This window comes from Pristiophorus japonicus, chromosome 13 (genome assembly GCF_044704955.1).
Source record: "Pristiophorus japonicus isolate sPriJap1 chromosome 13, sPriJap1.hap1, whole genome shotgun sequence".
NCBI lineage: Eukaryota > Metazoa > Chordata > Chondrichthyes > Pristiophoridae > Pristiophorus > Pristiophorus japonicus.
In genome coordinates this window covers 55,620,402-55,632,610 of record NC_091989.1, presented here as the reverse complement: position 1 = coordinate 55,632,610, position 12,209 = coordinate 55,620,402, and the positions used below count along the sequence as shown (strand labels likewise).

The window sequence follows — 12,209 nt, the reverse complement described above, 5'->3', positions numbered from 1 at the left end:
ATATTGATTTATGAAGCAGAGATCATCATGTGCAATTTGTATTATTTGTTCTGCCTGTTGGATAACTTTTGCAACCAAAAGGTATCTTCTATTTATGGATGGTTCATTTAATCTGTGAAGCCGATAGCATAACGTAAGCAATTCACATTCCAACTTGGGATACATTGTTTCAGATAAATATGGTTTTAAATTGTAAGGATCAGTGCACTTCGATGTGATGTTCTTTCCTTTTAATTCACATTATACTACGAGCCGTCGTAAAACAAAATATTTGCAAGTTGAGCACACATTTCTTTATTTGGCCATTTGTTTAACAGCAGCCTTGAGAAACATCAAATAAAACCTAAAACAATCTGTTTCAAGAGGATTATTTACATAAAAATTTCAGAAGCTTAGTAAAATCACACTATCATTCAAAGTCTAAAGCTAAATAAAATATATCCCCATTTAGTTATCTACATTCTACAGCATCTGGAAATCAACCAGGTGCAATGCAACTTGTTTCATCTCTTCAAACTCACTATATACAGTGTATTTCCACTCCAGGTGAAACTGTCTAGTTAATTGTTAGTTCTTAACTGCAAATGTGCACATATTTCTCACCATTAATATAGCAGCATTTTATCCACTCAACTGCAATGGCTATTTCCTCTTATTTGAAAGAAAAGCAGGCCGATGGGGTTGACAGTGTAGTCTGAGCAGTGAGTGACAACATGACAAGGTTACAAATGGGAACACAAAACAGATATTCTAGACAAACTCTTTGCTACAAACATTTGAGTGCCATAACGAGAATACTGGTGCGTAAAGAGACATCGCTAAATCCAGCCTTTAAAGTAATGTAACAGCAATAATTTCAACCAGAAATGTACACCATACACAAGTACAAACATTTAGGGCCACATATGCTGTATCTATTAAAACCTGCACAAACCTTTTGGACCAATACTACAGACCAAGTACATTACAATTCCCATTGGCTGTATAGGATTATGATTTGCTACGCATGCTGTATTTTTGATGTATAAGCCTTGCTGTTCTGAAAGCTACTGCAGACTGAATAGGCTTATTATAACAGCTCTATATAGTGAAAAGCTTGTCACAAGTACTATTCACACAACACTAAAACACAGTCATGCATTATGTTTTTGCTATCTTGTTGAGTTGCTTTTTCTCTGATGTGTGTGTTTGAGAATGGTATGAATTTGAATGCTCAGAACCGATGAAAATCTCTACAGCCACGTCTTCCAGTTTGCCTTCAGCCCAGTTAGAACTGCTCGCTCAACCACCACAAAAGTGCTATCTGCCAAATGCCAGTGTTTCTTTTCTGTCTTCTGTTGTATTTATGTTCAGCTGCTGTTGACATCATCATTTGTGTCTGCAGTTTCCAACATCTGCCCATCTGATGGTCTTCGTGCACTCCAAATCCTCACAGTTTGGTCACTGGAGAAATTTTTCACGTGAAAAAAAAATATTTTTTTTAAAGAGACAGATTTTATACACAAGGGATTTTTTTCCCCTTAAAGTTTAACAATTATATACAGGTATAATGGTAAACACTAATTGCTCCAGATATCTTTATAGCCAATGTTCTGTACTTACTCTGATGCAGTAAAGATATGGGTAGAGTTAGTACAAATAGCATTTATGGGGCTGTCATGCCCTCTCATCTCCCCAAGTGGTGAAAAATTGTCCACATTCCAAAGCTTAAGGATGCCACCTCTGCAGCCACTAAGCAGAATTGGCCAGCCTGGTAAAATCCCCAAGGCACACACCCAGTCTTTGTGGGCATTTGGAACTTGCTAGAAAACAAAATCATGTCAAAACCTTGAATTTGAAACAATTCACACACACAGGTTTGGAACAACTTCAGTTAAGCAACAAATCGTAGCCTAGGAATGAACATATTATAATCCTCCACTATTTTAGCTGATAAAAATCTCTTCCTACTCCAGGAATGTAAGGTAATCGAGGTTAAGAACAACCCAAACTCCGCCTCCTTCATCACAAACTTTCTTTTTCAGTCTCCTTTCCATCCTCATCTTGTCCAACATTGCGAGGAGCTCTGATTTCTTATATCACCTGTTCAAGCCGTCTCAACCTCTTGCATGTACCGAGTCATTTCAGGCCTCCACCAATCCCAGCTTTAAAAGGATAACTTCTAGCCTCTTTCCTGTCTCACCCCAGCCCCAAATAGATTTCATAAAGGAAATGAATCCATCACTTCCTCCCTCAATCTCCTGACCACTCAAGTACCTATCCTTTGCCCAATGCTCAAGGTCTATGGCTGTCTGCAGGTGTTGCACCCACTTTCAAAACTGTTGTCATCACACACCTCAATAAAAAATGCATCCTTTATTCCTCCTTCCTCTGCAACTCCCACCCAGCCCTTCTCCAAAGCCACTGGATGTGTCACTCTCAGCTAACACAACGCCAACCATTCCTACCACTTTCTGTTCAAAACCCATCCAGTCGACTCTTCATCCCAGCCACTGTGGACCTTGGGTACAGTCCATCACCTCTCCTCTTTGGTCCACTTCCAAAGCAACATATTTTATTATTCCATATTACCTATCCCACCAGAACCTGCACATTTTCTATAATCTCTTCTTCTGTGTGGTCACATACAGCATGTCTGAAAGCACCATCCTTGTCTCTGTACTATTCCTCATATACAGACCGGCGAATGGAGACATCATAGGCTAGAAATTCGGTTTTGCGAAAACTGTATTTTTACGCCAAAATTATAGTTTCGCTTCGCTACCATTAATAGGCCCGATTTTTGGCCTTTAATTTGCTTGTGTTGCATGAGGATTTGCGGCGCAAACTGTGAATTTCGGCTACTTTAGTCTGGGGTGATAGCGCTGCGAAAGGCGCCTTGGGAGGAGGGAAAAAAACAAAAAAAATTACAAAAAAAACCAAACATTCACAAAACGCTTACCTACTAAATCGCTGAAAAAGAACTCAAAAATAATAATTTTTAAACTTACCTTTTTTGCGGTCTTCATACTTAACGCTGCTGGCAGGGCTGCAAAGCAGGTTTTCCTGTCGGTATTCTGGGCGCAGAAAGCGCCAAATAATTGGTCGAAAACACTACTTCGGGTATTGCACGTCAGCACTCCTCTCCCCAGCGGTACGTGGAAAGCGCCACCGCAAAAAGGTCACTGACATTCCCGCCGACAGGTTTATCACCGCGGAGGGTGAAATAGCGGCAAAAACCCGGTCGCAAAGTCGCCAAATTTCTAGCCCAAAAAGTGAGCTTCCATATATGTACCAAAGACACCAAGTTTAATCTGTGGCAACATTCCTGACTCCAACACCTGTTGTCATACTGTCAGACACCAAATTGTGGATGAGCCAAAACTTCCTCCATCTAAACATTAGCAAAACTGAAGCCACCTTGTTTGATTCTGTCCAGAAATTCCATACCTTATTCCCCCAACTCCATTTTCTTCACTAGCTGCTTTCTCAAGCTAAACCTGAAAGTACGCAAACTTGCTGTCCTGTTTAACCCCGAGCTGAGCTTTAAACCTCACATCCAGACCATCACAAGCTAATTCCTTTCTCTGCAGTATTGTGCCGTGCCCCACCCCAACTTTGTTACTGCTGAAACACTCATCCATGCTTCACCGCCAACCCTCGCCTTATTAGCCTCCTGAGCTCAACTCTACACAAACTCCAATTCACCCAGAACTCTACTGCTGCCCGCATTCTATCCCACACTAAGTCTTCCTCATCTATCAGCCACTGCCTCTCCATCCTTATATATTCAAGGCTGAAATAGATAGGTTTTTAGACGCTAGGGACATCAAGGGATATGGATATCGGGCGGGAAGGTGGAGTTAAGATCAGCCATGATCTTACTGAATGGCAGAGCAGGCTCGAGGGACCGTATGGCCTACTCCTGCTCCTAATTTTTATATTCACCTTCATCAACAGTCCATTCCCCAAAGCACGGACTTAAAAATCCTCATTCATCTGCAAATCTCTAAATGACCGTACTCCATGCTACCTCTGAAACCTCCTCCAGCATTCCATGTTAGCTCACAACTTCTGCTCTGGATCACTGTAGGTTCCAATGTTAATCCTCAGCTCAGCTGTCAGGAGACATTTCTCAGAGTTGGATTCAACAACTTGCATTTAGATAAAGTTTTTATGATAGTAAAACATCACAGGCTATTTCAAAGTTTTGGAGTCAGACCCAAGCAGGAGTAGGAGGGGATTTAGGAAAAGTGCAGTAGAAGAGGCAGGTTTTAAGGATAGTTTTTAAAATAGCGAATGAATCAAGGCGCAGGACTACAAGAGCAAGTTCCATAATGTTGGATTAAGATGGTTGGAGGCTCTCCAGAGCACAGAAAGGAGGAACACACTGTACATTAGAATTGGAACAGTGGAGGGTCCAAGCAGCCAAAAAGGACGAAGAGATTGCAGAGGTACTTCAACTTTAAAAACTTTGATCTCGTTTACAAATCTTTTTAATGGCCTCATTCGGCCCTTTGAGCCTGCACCATTATTCAATAAGATCATGGCTGATCATTCACCTCAGTACCCCTTTCCTGCTTTCGCTCCATACCCCTTGATCCCTTTAGCCATAAGGGCAATATCGAACTCCCGCTTGAATATATACAATGAACTGGCATCAACAATTCTCTGCGGCAGGGAATTCCACAGGTTAACAACTCTGAGTGAAGAAGTTTCTCCTGATCTCAGTCCTAAATGGCCTACTCCTTATCCTAAGACTGTGTCCCCTGATTCTAGACTTCCCCCAACATCGGGAACATTCTTCCTGCATCTAACCTGTCCAGTCCCATCAGAATTTTATATGTTTCTATGAGATCCCCTCTCATCCTTCTAAACTCGTGAATAAAGACCCAATTGATCCAGTCTCTCCTCATGTCAGTCCCGCCATCCCTGGAATCAATCTGGTGAACCTTTGCTGCACTCCCTCAATAGCAAGAACGTCCTTCCTCAGATTAGGAGACCAAAACTGAACACAATATTCCAGGTGAGGCCTCACCAAGGCCCTGTACAACTGCAGTAAGACCTCCCTGCTCCTATACTCAAAACCCCTAGCTATGAAGGCCAACATACCATTTGCCTTCTTCACCGCCTGCTGTACCTGCATGCCAACCTTCAATGACTGATGTACCATGACACCCAAGTCTCATTGCACCTCCCCTTTTCCTAATCTGTCGCCATTCAGATAATATTCTGCCTTCGTGTTTTTGCCCCCAAAGTGGATAACCTCAAAGTTATTCACATTGTACTGGATCTGCCATGCATTTGCCCACTCACCTAACCTGTCCAAGTCACCGTGCAGCCTCTTAGCATCTTCCTTACAGCTCACACCGCCACCCAGTTTAGTGTCATCTGCAAACTTGGAGATATTACACTCAATTCCTTCATCCAAATCATTAATGTATATTGTAAATAGCTGGGATCTCAGCACTAAGCCCTGCGGCACCCCACTAGTCACTGCCTGCCATTCTGAAAAGGACCTGTTTATCCCGACTCTCTGCTTCCTGTCTGCCAACCAGTTCTCTATCCACGTCAGTACATTACCCCCAATACCATGTGCTTTAATTTTGCACACCAATCTCTTGTGTGGGACCTTGTCAAAAGCCTTTTGAAAGTCCAAATACACCACATCCACTGGTTCTCCCTTGTCCACTCTACTAGTTACATCCTCAAAAAATGCCAGAAGATTTGTCAAGCATGATTTCCGTTTCATAAATTCATGTTGACTTGGACCAATCCTGTCACTACTTTCCAAATGCGCTGCTATTTCATCTTTAATAATAGATTCCAACATTTCCCACTACCGATGTCAGGGTAACCGGTCTATAATTTCCCGTTTTCTCTCTCCCTCCTTTTTTAAAAAGTGGTGTTACATTAGCTACCCTCTAGTCCATAGGAACTAATCCAGAGTCAATAGACTGTTGGAAAATGATCACCAATGCATCCACTATATCCAGGGCCACTTCCTTAAATACTCTGGGATGCAGACCATCAGGCCCCGGGGATTTATCGGCTTTCAATCCCATCAATTTCCCTAACACAATTCCCCGCCTAAGAAGGATATCTTTCAGTTCCTCCTCCTCACGAGACCCTCGGTCCCCTAGTACTTCCGGACGGTTATATGTGACTTCCTTTGTGAAGACAAAACCAAAGTATTTGTTCAACTGGTCTGCCATTTCTTTGTTCCCCATTATAAATTCACCTGAATCTGACTGCAAGTGACCTACGTTCGTCTTCACTAATCGTTTTCTCTTCACATACCTATAGAAGCTTTTGCAGTCAGTTCTTATGGTTATGGCAAGCTTCCTCTCAGACTCTATTTTCCCCCTCCTAATTAAACACTTTGTCCTCCTCTGCTGAATTAAATTTCTCCCAGTCCTCAGGTTTGCTGCTTTTTCTAGCCAATTTATATGCCTCTTCCTTGGATTTAACACTATCCTTAATTTCCCTTGTTATCCACGGTTGAGCTACCTTCCCCGTTTTATTTTTCCTCCAGCGAGGGGTGTACAATTGTTGAAGTTCATCCATGTGATCTTTAAATGTTTGCGATTGCCTATCCACCGTCAACCCTTTAAGTATCATTTGTCAGTCTATTCTAGCCAATTCATGTCTCATACCATCGAAGTTACCTTTCCTTAAGTTCAGGACCCTAGTCTCTGAATTAACTGTCACTCTCCATCTTAATAAAGAATTCTACCATATTATGGTCATTCTTCCCCAAGGGGCCTCGCACAACAAGACTGCTAATTAGTCCTTTCTCATTACACATCACCCAGTCTAGGATGGCCAGCTCTCTAGTTGGTTCCTCGACATATTGGTCCAGAAAACCATCCCTAATACAGTCCAGGAAATCCTCCTCCACTGTATTGCTAACAGTTTGGTTAGCCCAATCTATATGTAGATTAAAGTTGCCCATGATAACTGCTGTACCTTTATTGCAGCATCCCTAATTTCTTGTTTGATGCTGTCCCCAAACTCACTACTACTGTTTGGTGGTCTGTAACTCCCACTAGCATTTTCTGCCCTTTGGTATTCCGCAGCTCCACATCATCCAAGCTAATGTCCTTCCTTACTATTGCATTAATTTCCTCTTTAACCAGCAACGCTACCCCACCTCCTTTTCCTTTCTGTATATCTTTCCTGAATGTTGAGTTCCCAGCCTTGGTCACCCTGGAGCCATGTCTCCATGATGCCAATTACAGCATATTCATTAAATTGCTGCATGTGCAGTTAATTCGTCCACCTTATTACAAATACTCCTCACATTGAGGCACAGAGCCTTCAGACTTGTCTTTTTAAAACACACTTTTCCCCTTTAGAATTTTGCTACAATGTGGCCCTTTTTGATTTTTGCCTTGGGTTTCTCTGCCCTCCACTTTTACTTTTCTTCTTTCTATCTTTTGCTTCTGCTCCCATTCTACTTCCCTCTGTCTCCCTGCCATATCAGTTTAACCCCTTCCCAACAGCACTGGCAAACACTCCCCCTAGGACATTGGTTCCGGTCCTGCCCAGGTGCAGACTGTCCGGTTTGTACTGGTCACACCTCCCCCAGAACTGCTTCCAATGTTCCAGGAATTTGAATCTCTCCCTTCTGCACCACTCCTCAAGCCACGTATTCATCGGAGCTATCCTGCGATTCCTACTCTGACTAGCACGTGGCACAGGTAGCAATCCTGAGATTACTACCTTTGAGATCCTACTTTTTAAATTTAACTCCTAGCTAGGATCTGTGGTGCGAAGTTTGAAAGAGTTGTTTATTTATGATGGTGCTCAATTCCAGCAAAGAGGGCACTGGAGAAGCAAAGTTTGCAGATGATAAAGGCATGAGGCTTGAATGAGGATTTAACAGCAGTTGGGGTGAAAGGATGGGGATAAACGATACTTCATAGGTGGGAATATGCGTTTTTTTGTGCTGGACTAGGTGTAGGATGTGAAGCGACGCTCAGGGTCTCGAGGTTTTGCATCAATGAGTTAAGCTTGAACAGGAGCCCAGGAAGGGAGATGGAATCAGGATTGGTGTATTGGAGTTTCTGGCAAGGATCAAGCAGGGTGACCTCAGTCTTGACCTGCAGAAACTTCTGGTTCATCCACCATTTAGCTCATAGAGGCCAAAAGGTAACATAGCGAAAGTCATAGGAATGGTGGTGGAGAGAAAAAGATGGGTATCATCAAAACATAAAGCTGACTCTGTACTTCCATGTTCCAGAATTTTGAGGGAAAGGGGAGCTTCAGGATCTGATGATAGTTGGAGGGGCAGGGTGGTTAAGGATAAGGTTTTTAAGAGCAGTTTTGAAAGGAGAGCAACTGAGTCTGTTGGCATTCACTTTGAAAAGGAAACATTTGCAGGGCTATAGAAAAAAATATCAGTGAGATTAATTGGATAGCTCTTTTAAAGAGTCGGCACAGGCACGATGGTCCGAATAGCCTCCTTCTGTGCTGTATGCATATTCATTGTGCCAAGGAGGGACAGTTGAGTAATCAGAAACTAAGTCAGGAAACAACTAGGGAACATGAAGTGGTCTCATAGAAGAGATGAATCTGCTGAAGGTCATGGTGGAGACAGGCGAGACCATAGACAGTTTTGAGAAGAGAGCTAGGGTAGGGGAATTCAAGTTTTTCTCCTTTTGTTCGATCTACTCAGCCATCATAAAACTTACAACAGCTTATTGCCATGTAATCATACCTGGAGCAATTCTTGCTGGGCCATGTCCCATTTTTTTATCCCATTATCTCTGGATCCACTAAACAGGCTGTCACCCAGGATTGTGAGCGATTCAATGCCATCATAATGTGGTGGCTCAAAATTGTAGGTAGGGCTTACAGTCCCTATAGCACCTTCTGTTACATCAAACATCTAAATAGAAAGGGGTAAAAGAGTAACAGCGTTATTATATTTAGGCTGTACGGTTTATCTTTTATGTGACTTCTACACAAGGTTATGAAGGCTGGAACCATCAGATTGTAAATTGCAGGGGGGGGGGGGGGGGGAGAAGGTTGAAATGGGTGAACTTTTACGACCAATACAATTTGAGAAACAGGCAGATTCTACAAAAGTTACATTACATGTAGATCACAGCCTTTATTTGTGACATTTTAGTTTGTTTCCGCTCCTTTCACCTCTCCTATGGAGTGAGCCTTTAGTGGCAACATTCACACCTCTGATTCAAAAGGTGCAGTGTTCAAACCCTGCTCGAGACAGTTCTGGCGAGTGGAGACTAAAGTTCTTGCTCAGAGCTCACGGTTGTCATCCAGTGGGATACTAATGTGCAGTGGATGTGGGTGTTACCTCCACCCCACCTCATCGTATGGGTTGTGGGAGCCTCCCCGTCGAATAGGTCCAACCACCCTTTCAGCTGGTACAAAGATGGTGAAAGCCATGGAAGGAGCATTCATGTTGCAGCCTATCAGACTGTTAATCAACATGCAAATCCTTCCACTACTTCACAACATTTTCTTCTCGGATATCCTACGAAACCCCCGACTGATTAGATGATCATATAATCTCGTCCCAAATCCCTGAAAGCTACACTCCACAATCTGTCATAAAGGGGCATGGAAAAGTTATCCAAAATTACTACCTACATTTTTTGCTGTGCCCAATGAGGAACTATAAGGATTCCAATGTATTGCAACCAACATCTCCATTGTTATATTACCATTAAGCAATATTGCTGTGCTTTAATTTGATGTGGTACACTCTTAATGAGATTAACTTAACAGGAGTTCAGTATTCAAAAGATACACCTCAAGTATAATGCATAAGTTTTAATAGGCTTCGAAAAGCACATATCATCAATTTACATTTTAAGGTTTTAGTGATTATAAACATTATACAACTTCACAATATTGTCCAGTACTAGATTCAAAGCACATTCGTGCATTTTGCAACGCAAGGTTCATCAAAAGGCAATTGCAATAACTGAATATAAATTTTGCTGTAAATATTTTAATTTGCACTATGAAAGTATTACCTTTATGTAGTGATCTTTGGACCCAGTAATAATTAGATCTTGTCCATTTGCAGTTTGGTCAACAGTAAGGCACATAACTGGACCTAAATGACCAGTCAGCTTTCCAGTGGATTGAAACCTTGAAAATGGAAACATGGTCACCTTATCATTTAAATGCATATATATAGTGCTAAAAAAATGTTTAACAACACAAGAATTAGGAGCAATAGGCCATACGGCACCACGAGCCTGCTCCGCCATTCAATAAGATCATGGCTGATCTTCGACCTCAACTACACTCTCCAGCCTGATATTTACTAACAGTATTCACATATGCTTCTCTCTGACAAAGACAAATTTGATCACAACACTATTCCTAGCTCACAGAAATTGGAGCTTTGACCTTTTTTACATAATTATATTAAAATTGCTATTTATTCTGCTAAAATAACTACAATAAAACAAATGTTAAGTGCTAATTTTCTAATAATTAACAGTTATGGTAAGTTAACTAAAGATTTTAATGTTTATTTTGCTGATCGTGATTTCTCATTGACCTGCAAAAGCTCATGAATGCTTACTTGAGCTAAGGGGGTCAAGTTTAGCTAATTTACATCAAGTTAGTTTTGCACTAACTGAGCAGGTTCCTGCAAACACAAACATATTATATGGCTACAGTATCTTTGGTGGAGCATATGCAGATGCTGAAATTTATTCTTCCATTCAAACTGTATTACAAAGCTATGCTTTCCAGAATTTATGTATAAACAAATATAAAAACTTAACCAAACTAAACTCCTACAAAGCCAAGTTTCTTTAACTTAAAGACAAGATACCTTTTAAGATCCCACATTCGCACAGAGTTGCCAGAGGCAGCATAGAGAAACATGCCAGTGGGGTTCAGTGCAATTTGGTTTATCTGATTTTCTCCAGGAGGGATGGTAACTGTTCTATTCTTTGTGCTCGCACAAGCATCCCCCATTGATACCTGGCCTGATGACCTGAGGGACAAGAAATTGATTATACGTGCTATATTTTACTGTTATCTTTAATAAGTATGATCTTACCATCATCTTAACATAAAATGTAAATTTCTTCACAAATTTGACAGAACATAATGTTGAGATCTCTTCTCATTGAGGCTTTGCACATTCAGCAAAATTAAGTGCATTCACTTGCATTCGATGCCAGATGTCTCACTGTCAACTGCTATACTTGGACACTGAGCAAGCTGTACCTACTGGAGCTCAGAGATTTGTCCAATATCTCAGGCAGGTACAGAACTACAAAATACACTTCCTGTACAGGTAGCCTGCAGCTGATTAATATAGGCAAGTTCATTTTTATAAATCAACCAGTATTGCCTATTACTATGTGTATTGACTACCGTTGCAACATATTTAGAAATATCTTAACATTTTAATTCTAAATCAAAAAAGTCTGAAGCATTTTGTTTCTTTTGAACTGTAATTCAATTCGAAAATAGAATCCTAAATTATCAGGATAGATACTTACGTCAGTGTTCGAATACATTTGGCAGAGTCTCGAATATCCCACACCTTAACATAAGATGTAGAAACAGAAAATACCAAACTGGAATAACTGCAGTATTTGACGGACACCACATTATTGGGATGTCCACCAAGAGACATGATCTCTTGCCCAGTTACGAGGTTCCATACTTTACATGTGCGATCTGTTAAAAATTTACACAAAGAAATAATGCAGTTAGTGTGCCATCAGTTTACTAATATATAGCTACCTCCCTTCATGCATCATCCTTTATCTGTAAGATTATTAAACTGGTTGCAGATTCCGCCACAATTTCTGAAGCACATTCTCCTTTGAACTCTCAGACTGGGTAAGAAGGATCAAGTACTGTATCCTCCACTTGTTTCTTTGTAGCTACAAAGCACAATAGTTAGATTCAGGACCAGAGTGAAACCCTGCCACACACAGAAATAATCGCAACAGGAGCGCTATTATATTGGGGTTAACCAACCAAGATCACACGATGGTACAAAATTGGCCAAGAGACTGTGCACACCAGAAAAGATCTTCAAGACTGTTGCCTCAAATGGGAAAGCAGATGAAGGGAAGGTCGTGCTTGCAAAGAGAGTCTTTAAAGGGTCAGATACTTCTAATCTGTCAAAGTTGGGTAGTTGCTAAGCAGGTGATATGTGGAGTACTATTTACTTACATAGCACTTTAAAGTAATTGTGTGTGTGTGTGAAGTGCATT

General features: G+C 41.2%; 1 protein-coding gene across 4 annotated transcripts in view; it reads right to left on the bottom strand.

The window, feature by feature from the left end:
- Positions 1 to 272: 272 nt before the first annotated feature.
- The window catches only part of LOC139278581 (kinesin-like protein KIF21A), a 187,283-nt gene continuing 175,346 nt past the window's right edge, over positions 273 to 12,209 (bottom strand). For all 4 annotated transcript variants that reach the window (XM_070897506.1, XM_070897508.1, XM_070897507.1 and 1 more), the window contains 6 exons: positions 11,484 to 11,664; positions 10,805 to 10,969; positions 9,990 to 10,107; positions 8,702 to 8,872; positions 1,603 to 1,802; positions 273 to 1,443 (listed from right to left, as the gene is read on the bottom strand). In XM_070897506.1, the coding sequence (XP_070753607.1) occupies positions 1,350 to 1,443; positions 1,603 to 1,802; positions 8,702 to 8,872; positions 9,990 to 10,107; positions 10,805 to 10,969; positions 11,484 to 11,664 (929 nt within the window). In that variant the 3' untranslated portion in view covers positions 273 to 1,349. The remainder of the gene's footprint in view (positions 1,444 to 1,602; positions 1,803 to 8,701; positions 8,873 to 9,989; positions 10,108 to 10,804; positions 10,970 to 11,483; positions 11,665 to 12,209) is intronic.